Source organism: Ptiloglossa arizonensis, chromosome 11 (assembly GCF_051014685.1).
Source record: "Ptiloglossa arizonensis isolate GNS036 chromosome 11, iyPtiAriz1_principal, whole genome shotgun sequence".
Taxonomy (NCBI): domain Eukaryota; kingdom Metazoa; phylum Arthropoda; class Insecta; order Hymenoptera; family Colletidae; genus Ptiloglossa; species Ptiloglossa arizonensis.
Window position 1 is genome coordinate 2730444 of NC_135058.1, and position 23239 is coordinate 2753682.

Genomic DNA, 23239 nt, shown 5'->3' on the forward strand with positions numbered 1-23239 from the left:
GATACAGGGCCGAGGGTACCGATTAAACGGTACAATCGACCGATCGTTGTCGTCGTCGCGGCCAATGCTCAAAATGGAAACTTCGAGCATCCTAAACGATAGCGAATCGGTCTCTTGGTGTACGTCCGCGAATACCCCGGAGTCTGTGTACGGGCCGACGCTCGGCGTCGTTTGTACCTTCGGACACTTAATTAATTCACTTTGCGCCGGACTCCCCGTTTGTAATGCGGGATAGGGGCGCCTAAGGACCCCGAGGCTGTAATTGATTCAAATGCTTCGGGAGGTATTACTGGGCGCAGAAGACGGTGTGCGTGTACCCAATATCGTCTAGGTTTCTAGCCCGATGAACAAAACCGCGAGAACGTTGAGCGCCAGTGATTCACGATGTGCAACATATTAGCGAAACGATCGTAGTGCTGTACGACGAATTGAAACTTTTTTACGTCTTTAAATAACCAGTGGGCGATCCTTTTACAACTACGTGAACAGAATTCTTCGATTTTCGATCAAAATTAATTTCTGTAAACTAATTCATGATTTGTATTCGATAAATAAAATGCATATCGTAACATTAATATTGGAAACATGCGTAGATGTTAGTAACAATCGCATAAAGCAAGAAACATTCATTGAAACCGTCAGTCTTTACAGATTTTATAATATCTTGATGTTTATTTGTCATAATTGTTAACCATCGTAGAAGCATAGTTTAAACAATTATTAACAATATTCTGGTATAGATAATGGCTTAAAAGCTATCAATTTGCCGAAAATTTCATTCTCCCGGAGGCCTCCGAGGTGGACGGACGTCTTTCTCTGGGACACTTGAACCATCCGCGAACTAACCTGGATGGGGATTGACCGATAATAGGCGGTGGTCAGTACTGGCGGCCATTCCCCAATTTATTTATTTTTGTTTGTTCGTTTCATTTATTTTACTTGTTCCGACAAATCTGTATTTATTCTTCGATTTTAATTTGTACTTGTTTTTTCATGTTTATTCTTTTGTCACTGTTTCATTTATTTTCTTCGCTACTACATGAATGTATTTCACCATTAACCCATATATACTGTGCCAATTTTTTGATCGTGTCTTGATCAATTTTCATATTTATTATAAATTTAATTTGGCCACCTTAGCTAGGTATATCGAAAAACGAAGAACGAAGAACGAAGAACGAAAAACGAAAAACGAAAAACGAAGAGGACTCCTTCGTCTCATCCACCGCTGGGCTGTTAATTTTAAGTTTAGAATAAGTTACTTTTAAGGCCACCGTGTATGAATATCTGTACTCTGCCAAGTAATTATCGATTTTTAGCTTAATTTTGCTCCCTTGCTTGTTTCACAGTCGATCACCTCTGCTTGTTGCATAAGCAAGTGACCGGCCGTGTAGGTGATCCGAACGGTCAGTCGCCGTCTCTTTTTGGTGCATCCGCTTCTAGAGAGAACATGCTGTGAACACAGGGGCAGGTGTCCTTGCCGGTCCCTCCGGAAGCCTCCAGGATAAGACCCTCTTTTCGTGATTCTTCGTGACTCAGGTCCACGCTGAGGGTGTGCTCCTGACGCGGAATTGGGAGAAACGGGGCACTCCTCCAGGAGAGGAGTGCAGGCGTCGTGCATTTCCTCTTGAATCGGGCCCACTAAGGGGAAACGGGACCGACCTAGTACGATCAACTTCACGGTTCGCGTCGCGTTCTTCCTAATTTTGTCTCATTTTGTTCGACAATGTAATTGCTCGGCAGAACTAAACAAGGAGATCGAAGGAACTTTGATTCCTCCTATCTCCTTGGTTTAGTAACTCCGTTTGTATCGCGCATCGAGGGAGATCGATGGAACTTTGATTCCATCTATCTCCCTCCGGGTCTCCGCTCGCAGCAACCTCTACGTGGTGAGATCTGGTGATCGGTATTACTCGCGATGTACAATAATTCTTCGTCGCGGGTAGTACCGAGCCAATTGGCTGCGAACTTAGAATACCTTCTTATGATATATGAATAAATGTAACGTTGTAACATTGAAAATGTTTACAACTGTTTTATAATTCTGTTTGAATATTGTTGCGAAACGTAAGAATATATAACGTAAAAATAATTTTGCCGAGCTAATTAGCTGCGAATTTAGAATATTACATTGAAATTTATTAAGAAGTACATCGTAGTTTAACGATTGAGATTTACAGAAATATAAGAGAGAACCTTGAAGTATTGAAAAAAAATATTATTTACACAAAAATCGTGTCCGACGGTGTAGTTTTCCAGGCTGTGTAATTATTAGAGAAGTCGATAAAAAAATTAATAATTCTCTCTGAATGAAAAAAATATACCTTTTCTTGGAATATTCATAAATAAACATGCAGAAGTTTGAAAACACTATTGCCGATACCGTTTGATAAAAAGTTCGACAATAAAACGCCTTTTTTTACTATTCTACGGTAGAGTGGAAACTCCTCTCAATTTCAAAGTTCGATAAATTATTTCGTACTCCGCGTGTACATCTTTGACGATGTATATATTCGCTGGTAACCGCTAGCTGGATAATTCAGCCGGATAATACGAGACAATTACGTTCACCCTGAGGCCACGATATCAGTTACTGATATGCTCGTCTATTAGAAACTTGGTCCAATATCAATGAGTCAGGAGTCGGACCGTAGTAACCGTTTCGAAGGGGACGCTATCGAGATAGGCCCTACGCATCAAAAGGGTCGTTACAAAGGACCAGATCATAATGTTCGTCGTGTAATACCTCGTGATGTATGAATTTAATTAAGTAATTATACAGAATCGCCTTGTACATTAATCACGGTATCCGTCTTCTCTCTGTGTGCCGCGCTTTCTCCGAATTTCCCCGATTTCATTGTACCGCAAAATTTCCAGAGCGCACCGTGCCGGTGTTTGGAAAAGTTTCGTGCTTCGGACAACCCAGCCCCTAGAGACGATCGTTTTAACAACGGCTCTCTTTTCATCCGAGAATCCCTTTGTACCGTAGCTGAGGGCAAAACCGGTTTCGCAGTTTCGGTAGTACAAAGTCCATGTATATATGTATATGTACGTTTCCTGAGTTCTTTTTTATACTCGTTAATTGTATCGTTAATAGAAAAATATTAAATAGATTTTTAGTAACAATTTTCTGGCGACTTTTTCTGCACACCAAAAAATTGAAAGTAGTTTATACAAATATTTTTGCACGTAATCGCATAATTTTTTTTATCGTAAAAAATTCTAAATATAATTCGAACAGTGTCTGTATTCTATAAATTGGAAATATTTGCAACGGTTTAATTTACGAATGGAATCGAAACTGTGCTACGTTGTTCCGTAGTTCGTATTAAACGATAAAAAATTTTTATTTTATTAAACCAACAAAGGATTTTTAAATACACCGTTCCATAAAAATAAATTCAATTCAGAGTGCAATTCACGTACTCTTCGTAAATAAACTGTCCACGTCGAAATTTCGAAGTGTTACAAACTCCTAAAGTTCAATAATTTTAACAATTGTACGTGATTCAAAATCGTCTATTTCAAATGTTGAAATTACCGTTTGGTCGAACGTGTCGTTCGAACGGATCTTCGAGATCTTTGCCTCTAGTTTCGCGACGTTTTCGTGGCAAATAGAGAAAAGGGTGATTCCAAGGGAACGACCGTGCTCCGTCCGAGAGAACTAATTTCATAGTTTTAAGGGCCACTGGAATTGAGCCGGTTCGGGTCATCGCTAATTGGGTGCTGTACCGGCTAGATTGCGGTCACCTTGTTAGAGACCTCGTCGACTTTGCTGTGAAAATGTATCTTCCGACTGGAGAACGAACCTTTCTGTTTCCACACGTGTATCGTTCTCTCTATATGCACGTTTGCGTGTGGTGAAACGTATCGCGACGCGTGGCCAACAGAGCACGTGAACGTGCCATTGGGTTACCAGGCAACTCTTTATCGGGCAAACAGCTAATTTTCCAACACGAAACTATCGTTTTCCTTCGTCTCACGGGGATACTCGTCCCCCTACGAATCGAACTTGTAATTGCATTTTTTCTCCATTGTCTCTAAGTCACGTCTCTTTCTAAACGCACGAACAGGCTAAGCAAAAAAATAAGAAACTTTCAATTCGACGTTATCTGCAACTTGAAATTATTTAGAATTTAACGTTTCGTCCGATTCAAAATTTCGACGCTGTCGAAATATTTAGAATTTTTTATTATTTTCAATTCGATGTAAATTCGAGCGATACACTTCTTCGCGATTGTAAGAAAATTTAATTACAATATTTTTAAAACGAAGCACGTATCTATTTACGAACATTCACACGTTCCGTCGTCTCTAACAAATATTCTCCATTTCGTGCAACGTTCGCGGGAACATTTTTTCCTTTCTTAATTTAAAACCGTTCGACGAGCGAAAACAAATTGGCGAGAATAGGAAAACATTTCCAGTTGATTGCTGGAAATATCCGGAAACCACGAAAGGGGTTCTCTACGGAGACGAAGAGCGAGCGAGGAAGGGAATAACCAGGGGACTTCTGAAAACGGTGATCACGTTTTTTTAATTAAACCGAAAGTCAGACCCCCGTGGAGTAGAATCGCCCGGACAATCGAGACGGCCGGTTTAATCACGACGTAATAATGACGGCAGATAAATTAAACTGGACCGTAACGCTGTCCGCTCGAACAGCCCCTCGAAGAAAGATCGCGCGACGAAAACAAAAGACCGACAAAACGATTCAATAAACTTCGAGAACACGAAAATCCTCCAACCTCGAGATTAACTTTAACAGAATGTGGAAATGCACCCTTGACGATTCTACGAAACTTCGAAGCCGTGAAACGCGTTATCGTTTATCATTTTAAATACAGCTAACGATACTTTTGACTCGTGAATTACTTTCTCTTCGTATTCGTTACAATTTCGAACTTTTCGATTCGAGGAAGGCTCAAAATTGGTTTGTTCCGATTCAAAAATTTATATTTCTTATTCCGTAACAAAATTCATTTCGTACAAAAATTTGCGATAGAATCTCTATATAGGGGTGATTCCTCGTGCAAAATGAAATCGAAAATTCCGAATAATTTTCGTAAAGAAATATCGGACAGGCAAACAGCGATACAGATTTATTAAATACATCGACCTATTTGTCTGAAAAAAACAGAACTCGATTCTGCAACAATTTTGTCCATTTATGTTTACCGAAATAAAATTCCCTCTGTATTTCCAGTCTTAACGTTACATCGGTAGCAATTTACACTCGAAACAACCGCTGAAGTAATTTGCATTCGTTCGAAAATAATTCATTCTAGAATTGAAATTGGAATTTTTTATTCAACGAGTAACTCGGAGATGGGTTTATCTTCGTTGCTTGAAATTTGAATCGAGTTGAGAAATTTGTCTACTTGTGGTCGAGAAAAGAAACGAGTCTCCACAAATCACCGAGAAACGAAGCAGCTGGTATCGTAGTTGGACAAACAGTTAACGTCGGCGCAACTATCGGGGCAAATATCGCGAGCGCAGCGACTATTATTCTTAGCGGAGCTTGGACCGATAGTTTCGCCACGGTATCCCGGCTGTCGAGCTAGATAAACACTTATCGGAACCGAATTGACGATGAACCAACGCCATGGCCGATCTCGGCCGTGGTACGCCTCGTAAATCCGTATTATCGTTCGCGGCACGGTGCAGTTTGCCGTTATAACTTTCGCCCGGATGTAAACAGTTACTCGAGCGTGGATAAACGCGGTTTACGCGCTCCTCGGTAAACAAAGAGGAGAGACGAGGATCTTGCGGAATCATTTTACGAAAAGAGATTAAGAGATTAATCTAAACGAGTTCCACGCGGCCTGATTTACGCGCCACGAGGTCGAGAGTCCCGTTTCAAAAGAACGATACCGTTTTCAACGGAGCTTAAACGTTGAAATCTATTCAATTAACTCTCTAATCCGACAAGTACAAGAGCGACGTTGACTCGCGATAGAAATCTCGATGTACAACGTTTTAATTTGTATTCTGACACTTTTCTCACCAGGATAATCAAAGAGGTGATTCTACGCGGAGATAAGTAAATTGGATATTTCGAGGTAACGCAATTTTGATCGGTAGCTTTGTTATTGAAAATTCGAATTTTCAAGCCCGTGGTTCACGCGCGTGTTCGAATTGTAAATATCAACCGCATGGATCCGCTCTACGCGTCACGAGCGTGTTTTGCCGCAAAGGGTGAAATATTGCAAAATCCGTTACAGGAAAATTGTGTTTCTAGTCGTTAATATCTTGCACGATCTGTATCACAGATAGATGCGTGCGGTTTCTATTCTGGTCACACTTTTCGCAAGCGGTATCGAATGCTACAATAGTTACATAATTCCACGTTCAAATCATTTCTTCGAGGATCGTTTTTACGTCGTTGAGATAATTTCAGGCTGAAACATTGCACGATTCCGCTTTCTTCGGCGAGATTACGCATTTTCGAAAATTCTACCGGTGGATGAACCGTGTAAGGAAAAATGTTTCGAATTCACCTACGAAGAGAGGTCTTCCGAGTATTTTCCAGCTTCGTTTCATCGTCTACCTTTTCGTTATTAATAAATATCGGTTTTCCAACGTTTCGCGTCCATTCCGCATTTTCTATAACCGATACCACCGGTTAACTCGATCGATCAATCGACCTGGAATTATTCCACATTGCTCTGCGCGTAGAAAACAATATCGGTCGATATTGCCTTCGACCGAATTATTCGTTATCGTTACGCGTGTCGTGACGTCGTTCAGAACTCCCCTGTCCCCAATTTTCAGCGCGAGCTACGTCGATACGAACAGCTCGATTTCGCGTCGCAATTCTCAAGAATCCCGCGAGCGAATGGAGACAAATGCGGTTTATAGATCCGCGCGCAATCACGGGCATAAATACGAGTCGGTAAACAGGACGAGTACGGGTATTTAAGCACGAGTGCACGTTTACGGACTGTCGATGCACGCTCGCGCCACAATCGCCGGGACTACGTCGACTCGATAAACCCCCATGAGTAATGCGTCGTAGATAACGAACTGGAATCCCGTCAGAATCCGTGCGTTTACGGTTTCAATATTCCGAACAGTCCGCAACAACGGATCGCATCGTCACGGAGCGTCGAATCGGGCTACGCGAATCGTTACGAGCGAAACGGAAAATGTTGCGCGTGTGCGAGATACTTCCGACGCTGATTTGCACATCGTGTTTGATATTCTGCTGCAGAGCCTGCGCTCCGGATATTGGCCAGCCGCTGGACTTGGATAAGGTAACGCATCGTTCTTGCTAATTCGATATTCATTTTGACAGTAACTAATTACTTTTCACGTGAAAGGTTATACCGGGTTGTTCGATAAGTTTTATCGTTTTTTCCGTTGCAAAGAATATACCATGACGCTTCGACTTTGAATACAACTTGTAAATGTATGAACGAGTCGACAGATCTACGTGAAACTTCGCACGTGTTCATCGAACGGTAGTACCATCTTTAGAAAAATACAACGACGAACCTAATAGTGACATTTCTTATCGAACGACGAAATTTATTCGGCGATGTGATATCGCTGTACAGTTTCGTGTTCTCGAGTAGCAAAAATTTGGAAAATGATTAACTTTTGGCCAACAGAGTACAAATCTAACATTGTTAAATATTACGTAGCATATTTTTTACGTCACGTTTTAAATCAGAAAGGTGCGATATACACCGAAAGGTACGAGTGCAGATCCAACGTTGTTAAATATTAAATAGCATATTTTTTGTGTTACGTTTCAAACCAGAAGTGTACGATATCGATCTACGTTCCGTTTGATGTTTTTCGCTATCAAAAATTACTCAAAATTTAAGGTATGTTTCTTTTAACAAGGTACAAATTTATCGCACGAAATATTCAAAGAATCTTCCTTGGGGCAAGCTTGTCGAACCAGCGATAAAGTTTAATGACGTCTTTACCGACGTACTATCTACAAAGTCTATCTACAAAGTTTTACGGATAAGTGTTTCGCTCGAGGAAAGATGAGATCGATCTATCGTTCCTTTAAGGAGAATGTCGATAATGTTCGAGAAAAGCAATTCAACGGTAGCGAGTGATTCCTTCCCTGCGATTGTTTATCCCCCTCTGCGTACAATTCAATTAAAAAGGTGTGTGAAAATTGTAACGTTCGCGGTAAAAAGTCTGTAAAAAAAATTCAAAGACACGAGAAACCTAATTTTCCACACCAAAAATTCTATTGCTCGTTTCTAAAGACCTTGATGTTTATGTTCCTAATAAATCAACTACCAAATTTTATAAATACAAAAAAAAAGTACCGCACATTTAATCCGATAAGTTTACTGTATCTCTAATTTACCGTATCTCTGAAACCCTTGGATGAAATTAAGATAAACGATCAGAATTTTTGAAAAATGTTACTTCGTTATTGGTTAAAATTTCGTATCGCGCGAACTAACGGTAAGAAAGTTACCAATGGTGACGTTCACCATCGTGAAAACTCAATGTACAAACGAAAACACGTATTCGTCTCGCATAACGATCGCTCGGAAACATTCTTCGAACTCTGTACGATAACACGGCCGAGTATTATTTACCTCGTCAAAATACGCGATCCTCTAATTACTTTGACGCTCGAGGTTTACAAACAGAAACAGTATTCCATTCCCATGATCACTCGGAAGACTCGTTGATTTGGATCGTGCCAAATGGAAACGGGTAACGTAATGTTATGCGTTACGCGATATCTACGAGCCCGGTGCAGCTACGTCGACGCGCGTAAATTCATAGGTGCTAGTCGAAACGCATCGTTTGCACGCTCGCGCCGAAGGTTGTCAATATTGGATTGCTACGCGCCAATCGTATACATTAATTTTCAAACTTGCGTGCTTACGCACGATCCTAATTCGAATTCATACGTCGCGTACGAGAGTAGCTGTACCTCGGTGAAATACAAACGCGTCGCAGTGACACGAGATCGCTATAAACTGAAACAGAACTTCGTACTGTAAAAAGTTCAACTTCAGTTTTCAGGGGAATGGTTTTTCGCAGCTGGTACCCCGATAAACCAAAGTCTGAGCAGATGCGGTCGATTCCTGGCGAGGAGGATATCCGTGGACAAATTCGCGATAAAGTACACGGCTCTCAGTCACAAAAACGATATACCGATCACTTTTCACGTGGACGGGAAGATGGATGGAAACAAGGCCGTCGGGACTTGGCAGTTGCAGGGATCGAAACGAAAACTAGGCAAGCGTACAAAAATTGTTATCTGAGAAAAAAAAAATTGCTACGGATACTCGACGAGTTCGATCGAAGTAATCTTCCAATTTATCGATTTTAAGAAACACTGGTTCATGGATGTGAAACGGTGTTATATTCGAACAGAAGTAACTCGCGTTTCCACGTTCGATGTGTTTAGAAATATAAAAGTGACCTCGAGTGCGTTAACCGTCATCGTGTATTGTTTTGTTTAAGTTACGTTCCAAAAAGTCTAGTTCAATGACCTGCGACAAAGTAATCGTAAAGTGACTTTGTCACGACGTGCAATGAACATCGATCACTGGTACACAAAATTGTAATCGTTCTACGAGCTCGTAGAAATTAAAAGAAATAATGCACATTTTTGCACTTTGTTAGAGTACCAAAGAAAACTACACAGTGTCGTTAACGATATTCAATGTCATCTTTACATCTCGAAAAATGAGAGACACAAAAGGAGCGAAGTGCTTTTGTTCGACGAGCTCCATTGAATGCATTCTTCGTATAAAACAGTTTCTTCTAAAATCGATAAACAATAAGTTATTTCGGAGGCCAATTATTGTTATCGACTGGTCCCTGTATAAACCGGACGTTTGCGAACCTTGACTCCGGAATCTATAAAACCAATATTTTCACTTGTATTCGATATCTTTCTATACAAGAAGACGAATGTTCTCGGTTATCCGTATAAAAAAGGGGGAATCTCGATTCGTCGACGGGCCAACAATCGAGGAGGCACGAAGTTTACTAACTCTGGAATTTTATATCCCCAGGACCGCTCAACCACATCGTAGTCTTCGCGAACTACAGAAGTGTGCTCGCTATGGTAGTTTGTTCAGAGGGTACGCAGCTTCACCACCATGGTTACAAGTTCTCTATGATTTGGTCCCGGGAGAGAAGTCTGCCCTTACCGATCTTGAAGGAGCTTAAGCCCAAACTGGGAGCATACATTAATCAAGGGGAAATTCGGATGGTGGATCACGAGAACTGTTAAACAAACCGTAAACTTCCGTGCAAGACTGCGCCTTGTGACAAGACGTGACCCTGTAATTGACTTCTATCCAATTTACCTAGACAACAACAACGAGTAATGTCGTTACCCCGATTGCGTTATAATCGATTCGCGCCTAGTACGTTTGTACGAAACTTTTCGAGCTATGGTTAACTTTGCGTCAATTTTTACCAGAGATACTTTTCATGAAAAATTACACGAATGTACAATAAATATTTCAACTGGAATGGAACAATGCTAAAACGAATTATATAAATGTAGAATTGTTAGAGGGAGTCGAAACGAGTCCTAACTTATGCATGGAAATATAAAGTAGGATTAGGGTAGAATATCCAATTTCCTACGCGTGCAAGGCTCGTAATACAATCGAGCTCATAGATGCAAAATGTTCTAAGAATGTAATTGAAAATATAGTATCTGCGTAATAATTTTGAAACCACAATTGCGCGGCGTATCTATAAAAACCACCCTTATAGAATGAATCATTCAAGGAGGGTGACGCGCTACTTACTCGTTGAGCTCATGAAATATTCGAGTAACAACCAACTGAGCCAGAAGCATCAACACCTGCGGTCGGAATGGTATCTTGAAACACTTCGCCGTTCTGCTGCCCGTGAAATTTCGCTCGTAACTGTGAACCGCCGATGAAATTGTTGCAAACGATTTGTTTCGACGAACAAACAATACGTTTCGCACAATATATTTGAATTCTATACAACTGTACCGCATCGATCCAAAAATTAAATTTCAACTAAAACAGACTTAGAAAGAGATATTTTTTTATAACAGGACACGTGAAATATATCGATCGAAATAAAATAATTTTCAAAATCAGAGTTTTCAAAATTTTCCTGCCATTGGTTTCTTCTTCCTAAATAGAATTCTACCTTCGTTTCGATTAAAATTTTCTAAACGTCGTCTAACAAACTTGAGGATCTACAGCAATCATCTGCACATAATATTTATTAACCCTATGATAAAACTGTGAACCTCGGCAATAGATCTCGGTAGAATCTACGAACAACGTTTTGCAAATAATTACTCGAGGAAAATAATACCACGCGTTGCGTTCCGTAAGGGGATGAAATTGACGAAACTACTTTTTCTTTCGCCATAGTAATTCAAATGTTCCAGATATCTATCACCGTGTACGTTGAAAAATTGTCCGACCGTTGCGTATTTCGTGTAAACGATGCGTTTCGCACAATTTTCCGCCCCGAGTTGGAAATATGTTACTCAATTACGCGCACACGGCTCGAGCCGTTAATTGAACGCAATTGCAACTACAATCGCTGCAACTGCACGCCGTTGCAGGAGCGAGTATCGATGCCGGAACTAGACGTGAAATATCGAGTACACCTTCGTTGGAATGTGCGAACGAACTCGAAGATCGAGTGTTCTACAATGTTAAAGTCAGATCGGTCCCGGACAACTTAAATTGTTCAACTATTTTCCAACTTTCAACCCTTTCCATCCTGCTCGAAACCACGCCCCCCTCCACACTTTCGTTCGTTCCCTCCTACTTCGAAGAGCGACCTGCAGATTTCCAGCACAAAGCCCCCATAAATCCCACGTATCACAATGACCGTGTCCGTAATAAATATTGTACGCAAACACCTAATGGGGAACGCCATTTCGGCGCGGAGTTCGATGATATTGTTTATGGAGACTACGTACGGGAACGCGATATAATGGAAATTCCGGCGTCCGACCGACTATTTATGGGACACCGTCATGTGGTGCCCATTGCCGTGCACGGTGAACCCCTACGGCTTCCCATGGTATATAGGCCACGTGACCATCCCACGGGGACACCTACCGCGCGCTCTTTCTCCCCTTGGCTCCTTTTCTGGTGTTTTATGTCGCTTTTTCCACCCCCCGTATGGGATCCCGTTTGGCTTTATAAAATGATTGCGAATGCGACGCACTTGTTCGACGAGCATCTTCAAAGAGACATCGATCTGTTCATTCGATCCGAGTCACGACGAACTTAATTAATATTGAATATATATGTCTGTAAATACAATATTCCTCTAACGATAATTATTCCTTTCATTTTCTCGTAATTCTTATTTACGAGAATTTCGATATTTATAAGAATGTTGGTAATGTTATACGAGCCTGAGAACGTTGACGATGTTATAGTTTCTGTTAAAATCTAATAATAATAATAATAATATGTTTTTATTGTATCAAGTTCATATATATTAGAATGTAGACAAAAAAGTAATACAACATTGAGCGGAGGACGTGAAATTAAGTACACGTTCGATACAAAGACGAAGTACAGCTGAAAGATGTTATTAACCTAACCTTAATATTTCAGACCACTTCTAGTACAGACTTTACTTAATATCGGCAATGTATACACGAATTTGGAACGTGAATAGGTTTTGATTCTTCCTTGGAACATTCTCCACGAGTCTTCGCTTCGGTGTGTTTCTTTTCTCCTTCGTAGCTCGTGGCCAAGATTCAACAAGGGCTCAAGGGACTTTCGAAGGGCCGGAACGTAATTTTCGAATTCGAGTATGCACCGACGATATTAATTGAAGTCAGTGTCGAAACAAGTCTTCGATATTTCATCTTCGTTGGAAACTACAACTTTACCAACGTTCTCAAGCGAAACGATACAAATTCGAGATCGTGCTCGGTGTTGAGCATTCGCAGGACACAAACGTTGATTTTTTCGAACAACGAAATCGATTTTCGTAAACGAGATTCTGGGAAAACTACACCGCGTGAACGTATCGAAACTTCTCGTTACATCATTAGAGGAATATTGGACGTACAGAGAGTTTCTCGTGGAAAGACTGCCGCGACTATCTTTGAAGTTGCTGGAGGTATAGGAAATCGATTCGTGTGAAAGGTATGTGGTTATGACCGAGAGACTGTACAGTGGAGATGACCACTTTGTAGGCAGAGACGCGAAGAAGATTTCAAGGTCGGCTTCGTTTTCCTATAAGTGGAATATTGTACGTCGTATAGGACGACAGTGACTTTTAAAACGAGCTCAACGATACATTCGAATAGATTGTATAAGATCGTGAACGTACGATGGTGCGATTTCAAGGGCATATCTATTATCGCCATTTTTCGCAACAGGTGTCCAACAATTCGACTTTGAACTTGCAGATAATTTTTTGCGGTTTTGAATTATCCTATGGCAAAGGTTATAGAAATAGTCTTCCGTAATATCGTAACGTGTTTCCAACTTAAATTATCCAATGGTAAAGATTATATAATAGAAACAGTCTCCAACGAGCAATAGGTATACAAATTTCTTATAAAATGAGCCATGCGTCGAAACAATCGCACGACAGGTTGTACTGTCGTCCAACATTTTCGATTTGTACAAAAGTACAGCAATCCCGCACCCTTCGCAATTATCGTTCGAATAATCGTATCGACCCTAGTTGTACAAATTATCGTGGGAAAAATCGTCGCGCGTGGCCCATATTAAAAGTAGCTATTAGTCGGAAAGATAATATTTGTTGGAAAAAAGAATAATAATAATAAAATTGATTTAGAGATCTCCTCGATCTCCCCGTTCGAGGAATAATCGTTTGCACGCATCCTCGAGGAGATTCAGAGATAACGATATGGATCGCGTTATAAAAGTCTCCCTGTAGAAGCAATATTCATAGGGATAGAACCTATCGGGTAAAGAGTGTCTTGTCTGGATAAAAAGGGTTTCCTGTCCCATTGTTCGAAGGATATTTTTGCCCCGGCAAAATAACACTTTATAATTAAGTCGATTCTAAAGGCTGCCTATGGAAGCATTGTGACGTCATTGGACCATTCACTATGCTATTAATGGCACGTCACCCCATACGGTGTAGGTAACCGCACTTATATAGAGATATATGTATATAGAGGCCACGTGACCGTTCCACCGGGACACCCATTAAACCGACCCCCACGGATCATGATGTCCCATGAACATCACTCGAGGGCTCCAGGATTGTCACGTTCACAAAGGAGCGCACAGGTGCCGGCGATCAGGGTTTTTAAGAGGCGCCATTGCCGCTCGACTCGTCGTACATATTGCCGGAGTATCTCGTTTAATTAAGCGGAACGAGGCACAATAATGCAACGTTACGTAAGCCGGAATTGCCTCGTACCGGGAAGTTTTATACGCGCGTTTTCGTATTATCCTTACACGTTAAGCGCGTCTGTGAACAAAGATGAAATTGTAAGATCGAGCAACTGCAATTATACGCGCGTATCGAATCGCGAGAATCTTCCAGCTTCGAATTTATCGGAAGCCACCGACTGCAAGTAGAAACCGAAGAGGGACTTTATTAGATCCACCGAGTAGATATTTCACTAGTAATCTCGCGTCGTAGCGGCAGCATTTACGTTAAATACGTACTATTTCATTTTACGGTGCACCCTCGAATCCTCTACCGATCCATGGCGAATATAATTCTTCCGAGTAACTACCATTGGAAGGTTAAGACTCGCGTCGCGATACTTCTTCGTTCGTTATGATTTATTTCTTTGTCGATTTTAACGCGAGTAGTCGTTAAACCATCGATCGAAGACAATTCTCTGTGAACATCGTAGGTTCGCTGCTCCTGATAAGTGATAAATTGCTAGCGGTTTTGTTTATCTTTCAACGGGTATGCGGCAATTTTATTCTCAGACGAAAAGTGCTCGGTACTAATTACCTTGTACCTTTGCTACTTCTTTGCGTTGGAATTACCGTAACGTCGGGATCGCAACGAATACAAACGTAACAGAATAGCCGGATATCAAAGCGGGTAAAACACACGTTAAAACATCCGCTACGATTCGGTGAAAGACGACGACACTACACGCCAGTTTCACCGTGTTTTACGTGTTCACTTACACACTTATCACCGAGACAAAAAGCAAAAGATGGCTAAACGTGTCGAGGTCAGGTCGAAACGCGCCAAAAACATTTTCCACTTGAGCGTACCGCTGCTGTGCGCTCAAGGGTTGCAAACAATGCGAAAAGTTTCCTCTGTACTTCAAAGAATCTGTCCGCTCCACTATATTTTAATGAATCCAGCACCGCTAATTCATTTCGCCAAGATTAATTACTAACGCAATTTCAATTACGGGGAGAAGTTTGAAAAGCCGGCTGCTGAACTAAAATTAGTACTACTTTCACGTTTAGTTGCTCGTGACGCTCTATCGTTTCCATTTCTATGAAACGTAACGGTTGCCGTTCGTATCTGTACTGTACGTATCTTTAAAAAATGCGTTCTTTCGTTTCCGTACGCTACGATGAAATTTCACATCGACGAACAAGATACACGGGCAATCGAGGGCTGCTACGAATTGCACGAAATCTATAATCTACGAAACATATGGGTGGAATATTCTACAGAGGTATAATTATAAATAGTTTCTCAAATGTTAAAGGTAGAACGCCTCAACGTACCGTAAATACTTGTGGACTGGGTATACGGTGAATGAAATTTTCTTCGGAAGAACGGCGCAATGTTCGATAATTTAATGTCAAGTGTTACACAGACTTCTTGCACAATATTTCCCGACACGAAAATTGTACGTACAAGAGAGACACCTTTGTTCTTTCGGCTTAATTTCAATTACTTTCTTTGACAATATTCGACTCGCTCCAACTACCAGGAAAATGTAAGTAACTGGATCAAAGCGCAAAAAATCGACGGAGTCGGTGGGTGGAGGTTAGATTAATTCGCAAGAGAGCTCCGAATGTTCTCGGGCATTTGTGCCAGGCCACGTGAACTCTTTTTTTTTTCCGATGGCGCGCCCCTTCTTTGGCGCGCGCCGATAATCTTGTCAAAGAAAGGAGCCACTCGAATATAGCAGATTTATGCAGCGTGTACATACCCCTCGTGTAATATATAATGTGCCGTATATACCGTATTTACTGACCCGTCGAAGGGCTCCGTGAATCACCGGTGTTCGAATCTTAGAAGGCTTTCGCGGATTAGCACCGAATTGGCGTTCCTTCTTTTATTTCTGGCAAAGGGTCGCATCGATTCTCGAAAATCTCGTTTAAGAGAACAGTGGCGTATAACGCGACGAGCTTTGTGCATCAAAGGACAATATTTACTTTGTGTATTTCTTCGGTTATTGAAGATTTCCACTGTTCTAACTACGGAAGTGTTAAAATTGAAATTAAAATTGGAAAATGTAAAATTTAAATTCGCGTTAACGGTCGTGAAAGTTCTAGAAAACATTGAAATCAATACGATCTCCGAACAAAGTCGAACAACGAACGAATCGAAGCTTAACCGATTTCTTTTTTTTTTTTTTTTTTGCATGGTATAAGTAACGACGAGAGGTAGAAAACTAAAATGCAATCGTTACGAATAGTTTAAAAAATGTGTTTCCCAAAAAAGAAACCCACGAGACTTAAGAACGTACATCAACCAGCTACCGAAAAGTGTACAATGACAGAGACACCCGGTTTTCAACAAAATTTCAAAAATAATTCCAAAAGATACTTACAATTTCAACGAATCTAATTGCACGAAAATGACAAATACGCAAAACACGTTCGAAGCTCTCGTCGCGTGCTGTGATTCAATTTCGTCCGGTATCGTCTGAAACTCTCCCGGTTGCGGAAATCAAATATTTCACGGGTTAAAAATTGGTGGTAGCTTTAAAAGCTCGGAACCTACGGGCGACCCAAAATTGATGTAGTTCGTCACTATCTGGTCGGCTCGAAGCGTAAAATATTCATAGGGAGCCATTTCCGTTAGAATCAATATTTACGAAGCGATCTTGGCGATTTTAGTCGTGTCCCGAAATAAAGTTTTACGACTAATTACTCCGCTCTTTCGGTGATAACTTCGCGGGAAGCCCGAGAGGATAACGGCGCCAATTTAGCAGGATTTTTCTCGTAAGTCTTCCGAGTGGTACCGCGGTAAGTGTACCGACGTCATTAATTTCGTGATTTTAGGATTCTATTTTCGCGATCGAAGGGTGATATAGGAGCGTGTACAGCGGAGATAAGGGTGCGCCCACCAATGACGGAATATCGCTTACTGCAGTTCTCCGTCGCTTCCCTCGCCCGCGTTTCCCGTGGGATTACGTCCCCTAAGCTACATTTACATATACAGCCAGAGTGCTGCTCGAACTACCGGCTGGTAAAAGGAAAGAATTCAATAAAAGACGAGCGCCCGTCCATTGTCTCAAGGTCCTAAGCCCGATAGTCTGAGATCATGGACCTTAGAAAAGGCTCGAAGTTGACTGTATCTGTACATTTTGCAAGAAGCTTCCACGGAATTGTACGTAGCCGACGATGAATCACGAGTTGATTAATTACGTGGATACGAATGAAAATTCACACGCGAAAATGACGCGTGTCATTTTCCTGAGAATTCGTGCTTACGTGAATGTACAACGCAGCGAGAAGAATAAACCGAATTCCATCTAAAGAGCGAAGGAAGATGGCGAAATGGGGTAAGCGACGTATATTCATAAAATAGGTTGTTCGATAAGTTTTGTTATTCGGTACTATACCGTTCGATAAGTTTTATCGAACAACCTAGTATTTTATTGCTATTCCAAGTATAAGTTGTAATAATTCACCTAATTAGTCGGAAAAATAAACCGATGTCCATATGTAAGAAATGCGAAAAGGTAGTACAGGTGTAGCGGGAGGAGATTGTTTCTATTGTATTCTAGTTGGATGTACCGTTATACTTGTTTTATCGATACAATAGATACACCCGTAAAATTGACAGTTACGAGTAGAGAAGATGAAAAATGTAGCGGTTCAACGCAGACGTAACACGGAATCGAAGTCGAAAAGTTGGAAGAAGAATCGTGTTAAATCGTACAGCGCGAAAGACAAAACAACGAGCGTCTTGTATTATCGGTGTTGTTCCCTGTACTATGGATCCAAAACCTATTCGTTTTCCCTAGTGACAGTTTTCTAATTAAAATTTCGCTCCCACATTTTTCCCCGACTGGGTAGCTGACAAGCGAACGAACCAACACGGAAAGAAAACAATAAAAATCCATCGACCGGAGAGCCCGTAGATGATACGTCGATACCTCGAAACTGTATTAGGTTCTGTCAGGGACCAATTTTGGTTCGTCAGGGGAATCGGTTGATTTTAATTTGACTGTCAGAGTCTCGATGCTCGCGTCGGCGAGAGACATCTTCCTTTCTACCGGACAGGCTCGAAATTCGAACGAGTGTCTCGTAACTAATGAGATGGAAACGGTAAAGTTTCACTTGTAATCGAATAGTACTCTACTGCACGTCGAAAAAGTGAAAACATTTTTTCAGCAAAAATACATATCGACCAAATGTCATTCTCTTTGTATTCAACTTCGAAGTATTGTTTACGTACAAAGGAAAACAGCGAGGATATTGTTACTCCGATGTTAAACGTACAACGAAATTGAAAAGAAGTACGCACATTTTCCGACGTAAATACGCGGAGAGAATAATAACAGATGCGAGCTTAAAACCAGCAAATCTTCGTTCATGTTAAAAGCCATCGAAGGAATAATTTAAGCGAGTGAGGGATTATTCGCGGTAGGTATACCACTCCTCTCCAGAATCTGTAGGATCATAACAAATGGCTCGTAGCACCCTAATGGAAATAAAGAACGCTGGAGGTGTTGTTGCCCGATGTTGGAGTAACAACTGGTGGTGACGGAGAGAGAAAGAGAGTTCAGGTTAAATCCAGGGTAAAAGTAAAAAGAACGAGCGAATACGAGAAACGGGCGAAAAAACGGGAACGTAATATAGGAGGAGAACGATACAAAATAGAAGGAAAAGGAGAAGATGGAAAAAGTAAGATAAAACCGAACATGGAATACAGAAGGAGAGAAAAATGGCGCTTGGGGGACTGTCAAATGTGCGTATACTAAAGTACCGACCACCTTTGGAAACTTACCCTAAATAAATATCCCCTACTTTTTCTTTTACGCGCATTAACCTTGACAAATCGTATTACATTTCGTAGTACGCGTTGGAAATTCATGCGGAACTATTTCGAATCGTATATTACGACATCAATAATTAAGCTTTACACTTTCGCACCTCGAAATAAACAAAAATACCAATTGTGTCCTACGTGTAGAGTTACCGGAATACCGATAATACATTTACCGTTACAGACCTTGCGCAAATTGATGAAAATTATAGGAGACAGAGCATCGATGTTACCAATGCTCATAAATAAAAAGAAGAGCGGCTGTAACAATCTCTATCATTTATTACGCGTATAACAATTTGTTCCTGTACGCGTTACAACCGTCGCGTCAAAACATGTCGTTCGAAACAAGGCCTCACGATGATGGATGTTTCGCCGCCATTTTTAAATACATTTCTCTAAAATTGTTCGTGGACCGTCCTCGAAGTTTCTATTTTCAAATCACGTGAATCATAAAGAGACACAATTCGATACTTTCCCGTTGAAAAAATTCCGAGAGAACGATTTTGTCGAAAACTAAGCGTTACGCGACAAAATTTAATCCATCGATTTATTTCTACACAAGAGATCGTTGCTTTCTCGGTCTGCTTCATCCTGTACAGTTAAATACCGAGGCAAAGATAGTCCAACTCGTCTAAATCGAATAAAAACGATTCCGTGCAATATTTACGCACAGTTCACCGAACCAACAATCGTCCTATCGGCCAAGCACTTGGTCTTATCGGATTAATGTAGCGGACGCGTATTTTAAAACTTCCAACGCCTCTCTCCTCTAGATGTGTGTACACGCAGCCCGCTCGTCGCACCTGTAAGTAAAAACGCGCCCTAAGTAAAGCGTTCGCTTAAGCCGAACTTATCAGTCGCGGCACGCAAGCATTCGTGACCGTGCGAGCCCAGCCTCGTGCAAATTCGTCCGCGTACTAACATCGCTGGTGTGTACTGCTAAAGGAAAAGAGAGAAATGGCCTATCGTTCGGATAAAGCCACCCTTGGATCGAAGCAGCCGCCTCTTGCGCCCGATGTTCGCGGCGACTCGAGCTAAGCCGCGAAATAAAACCCATCTCACGAGTTCGCTTGTTCCCGTGGCCCGGGGGGAGAAACTCTCGAGCTCGAAAGACGTAAGAAGCTCCTTTTCAACGAGCGTCTTGAGATCTCGTTCCACGGGATCGTAACGAACTGGACAAAGTACATTGATTCGCGGACCGACTCGCTGAAACGTAAAATTGTGAAAGGCAAGAGGGCTTTGCGCGGTTTAGCGTTCCTGACTGGAAAGCGATACAGAGCTACGTAGAATCTAGGCAAATTCGAGGAAAAATTTACCCGAACCGCTGTACAGCAATGTCTCTGGGTCGTATATTTGATGGATTGTAGTGAATTCTAGCAGCAAAAGTGACCCGAGAATTTTTGCAATTACCAGAGATGAGAGGTCTGGGGTCTGGGTACTTCGAGTTCAAATTTCTTGATAGAGATGGTTACTAGAGAATAGGTACACGATCTCTGGATCGATAGAGTTCGAGTATGTCTCTGAGTCGTATTTTTGGTGGATTGTAGTGAATTCTAGCAGCAGAAGTGACCTGAGAATCTTTGCAATTGCCAGAGACGAGAGGTGTGGGTATTTCGAGTTAAAATTTCTTGATAGAGATGGCTACTAGAGAATAGGTACACGATCTCTGGATCAATAGGGTTCAGGCATGTCTCTCGGTTTTATTTTCGGTGGATTGTGGTGAACTCTAGCAGCTACTAGAGAACAGTGGCCTACTTTTATAGTCAATGATCTTCGAATCAATGGGGTTGTAGGCGTTGAAACTTCGATACCTGTGAGCCTTAGGGGAGTTGCGTTAATTTACACCAAAAAAAGAACCACCCAAGAGTAAACATCCTTGAAAATTGTTGATGATTGAAGTTTAGAGTTTGGGTAAGATCTATACCCGTCTTCCATGATTCGAATATGATGAGGGGTGAAGTTATTCCGAGGCAAAACTCCCTAGTAGTGATAGATACTTTTATAATTCGTGATCTTTGGATCACTGGATCGGAGAAGTTAAAGATTGGTATCCACGAGGCCTGTGGCGTGGAACTCAGACTCGGTGTCAAGCTTCCGGATCGTATCTCGGTGAGATTGTATTAAACTTCAGCAGGAAGAATAACCAAAAAGTAAACATCTTTGCAACTGCTGGAGACTAGAGTTAGGGTTCTCCGGGGCGGTTCTCGATGATTCGAATGCGATGAGAGGTCTAGTTATTATTCCGGGTCGCATTCTCCGGTAGTTGTGGGTACTAAAGGTTAGAGCTCGAGCACCTGACATATGTCGCAACGTTGGTACGGACGAAACATTCGAGGTAGAGCACGTTCCATCGCTAAGCGATCGAACACATTCAGCTACAACATTACCTATACAGTAATGTCTCGAGCATTCATAAAAGCTACCACTGTTTATGCTTCTTCAACTCGAACGACCGTCTATTCGTCCCATTGTATTCATTGTCCTCTTCGAGCGTCTCGTTCAAGTTCGACCAGATGACGAGTTAGCAATACTGGCAAACGATTCGTGAAATTTCTCGTTCGATTCCAAGAGTCTGTGTTGCTTCTTAATGGAAATAGTAACGCGCCAATTAGAATAACCGAGAAAAAATACTTGTAAATTAGAATTTTTAGAAAATAATTAGAACATCGAAACTGCTACGTTTTCAAAAACGAAAAAGGAGTTCGATTTACGACTTTTCAACGCACAAAGATAGTTTTAGTTTGCACGACAGACGTTTATTTTACCAGCAGGTTAAACACAATCTTCCTTCCTCGATATCTTTTAACATTGTTAAGTGTTGGAACAAATATTCGGCACACGAATTACAAAGATTAAATGCTAACGTTACCGGAACGATCGCTATTTCGGAAGGAACAATATTTGAACACGAACTGGGGTACGAAAACGAACTCACCTTCGGGAGATCACTGGGTAAATCTAAACGACGTCAGGATACAAATTGAAAGCACTTTGTGCCTTCTGTTGAGTGACTGTAACGGATGCCACGTCTTTTCGAACACTCTCCTCCTGGCCAACTGGACAAGTTGAACTGCTCGATTTTTCAGGAAGTCTATTTACCTTCTATCCGTAACGTCGATCGACCGTACTCGACCCTCGGTGACCTCATCCCCAGCTGCCAGAAGGGCGGAATTTAATAAAAATGTCCGCGATAATCGGACAAAGCTGAATGCCTACGAAGGGATGAAAAACAACTATGTCGTTTTAAAAAAAAGAAAAGAAAAAAGAGTAATGGAAAATTAACGAAGATTAATACCACACAAATTCTTATCTTTCGTCCATTACTATGAAACTACTGCCGACATCCTATTTGTAAGCATATTACATTCCGTATGAAATATTTAAGTTTTTATCAGTTACTTCGTATTACCATTTCGAGAGAGCGAGTTAAACGAGCTTTTAATTAGTATAAAAAAAAGTGCACGAATGTTGCAATTAACCTATAAAGACTTAATTTCTCGAGGGACATTTATCTCTACGCGTGCACTCGTTCAGTTCCTTTCGTTGTTTTAAATATCGTAATACGGGGATTATTGTTACGATTGTGAATACGTAAAACATCGTCGGATGAATTTTAATTCGTTACGAATATAATAGTTCGCGTTGAGACAACGTCGCCCAAAATTTCTCGAAAACCATCAACGTGATGCTTTCTGGAATTTTTCGCAATCCCATTAATTCGATCCTGCAAGCAGTAAAGTCAAGCATCAAAAATATTTCATGTCGGTGTCCAGTATTTTAACCGCGCCGGAAGAACCGAGCTCGTGCGTGTAGCGTCGTGTAAAGTCAGCCTCCCCTGTTTTCTTCTTCTTCTCTTTTTGCACTCCAGGACACGACAAGAGGAATGTACACCATAAAATGTAATGAAATTTCTCGTTCCTTCTTCGACCGTTGAAACGGTGTCTGCTAGACGATGGAAGAATCAATAAAAGGAACTGGGATTTACCATTGTTACGTTATCCAAAAAATACTTTCCATTTCGATAAATGTAATCGACGTGCATGTCCGTGAGAAAAGTGATACAACTGAAAAAATG

The 23239-nt window shown here is 41.2% G+C and overlaps 2 protein-coding genes across 2 annotated transcripts in view; one reads left to right on the forward strand and one right to left on the reverse strand.

Moving 5' to 3' along the window:
• The window catches only part of Hwt (SH2 domain-containing adapter heavyweight), a 291059-nt gene that overhangs the window by 101809 nt on the left and 166011 nt on the right, over positions 1-23239 (reverse strand). The gene's annotated exons all lie outside the window — the stretch shown is intronic.
• LOC143152649 (uncharacterized) lies at positions 7149-10637 on the forward strand. The gene is made up of 3 exons (XM_076323003.1): positions 7149-7256; positions 9003-9225; positions 10011-10637. The coding sequence occupies exons 1-3, from the start codon at positions 7149-7151 to the stop codon at positions 10229-10231; spliced, it is 552 nt and encodes a 183-aa protein (XP_076179118.1). The 3' UTR covers positions 10232-10637.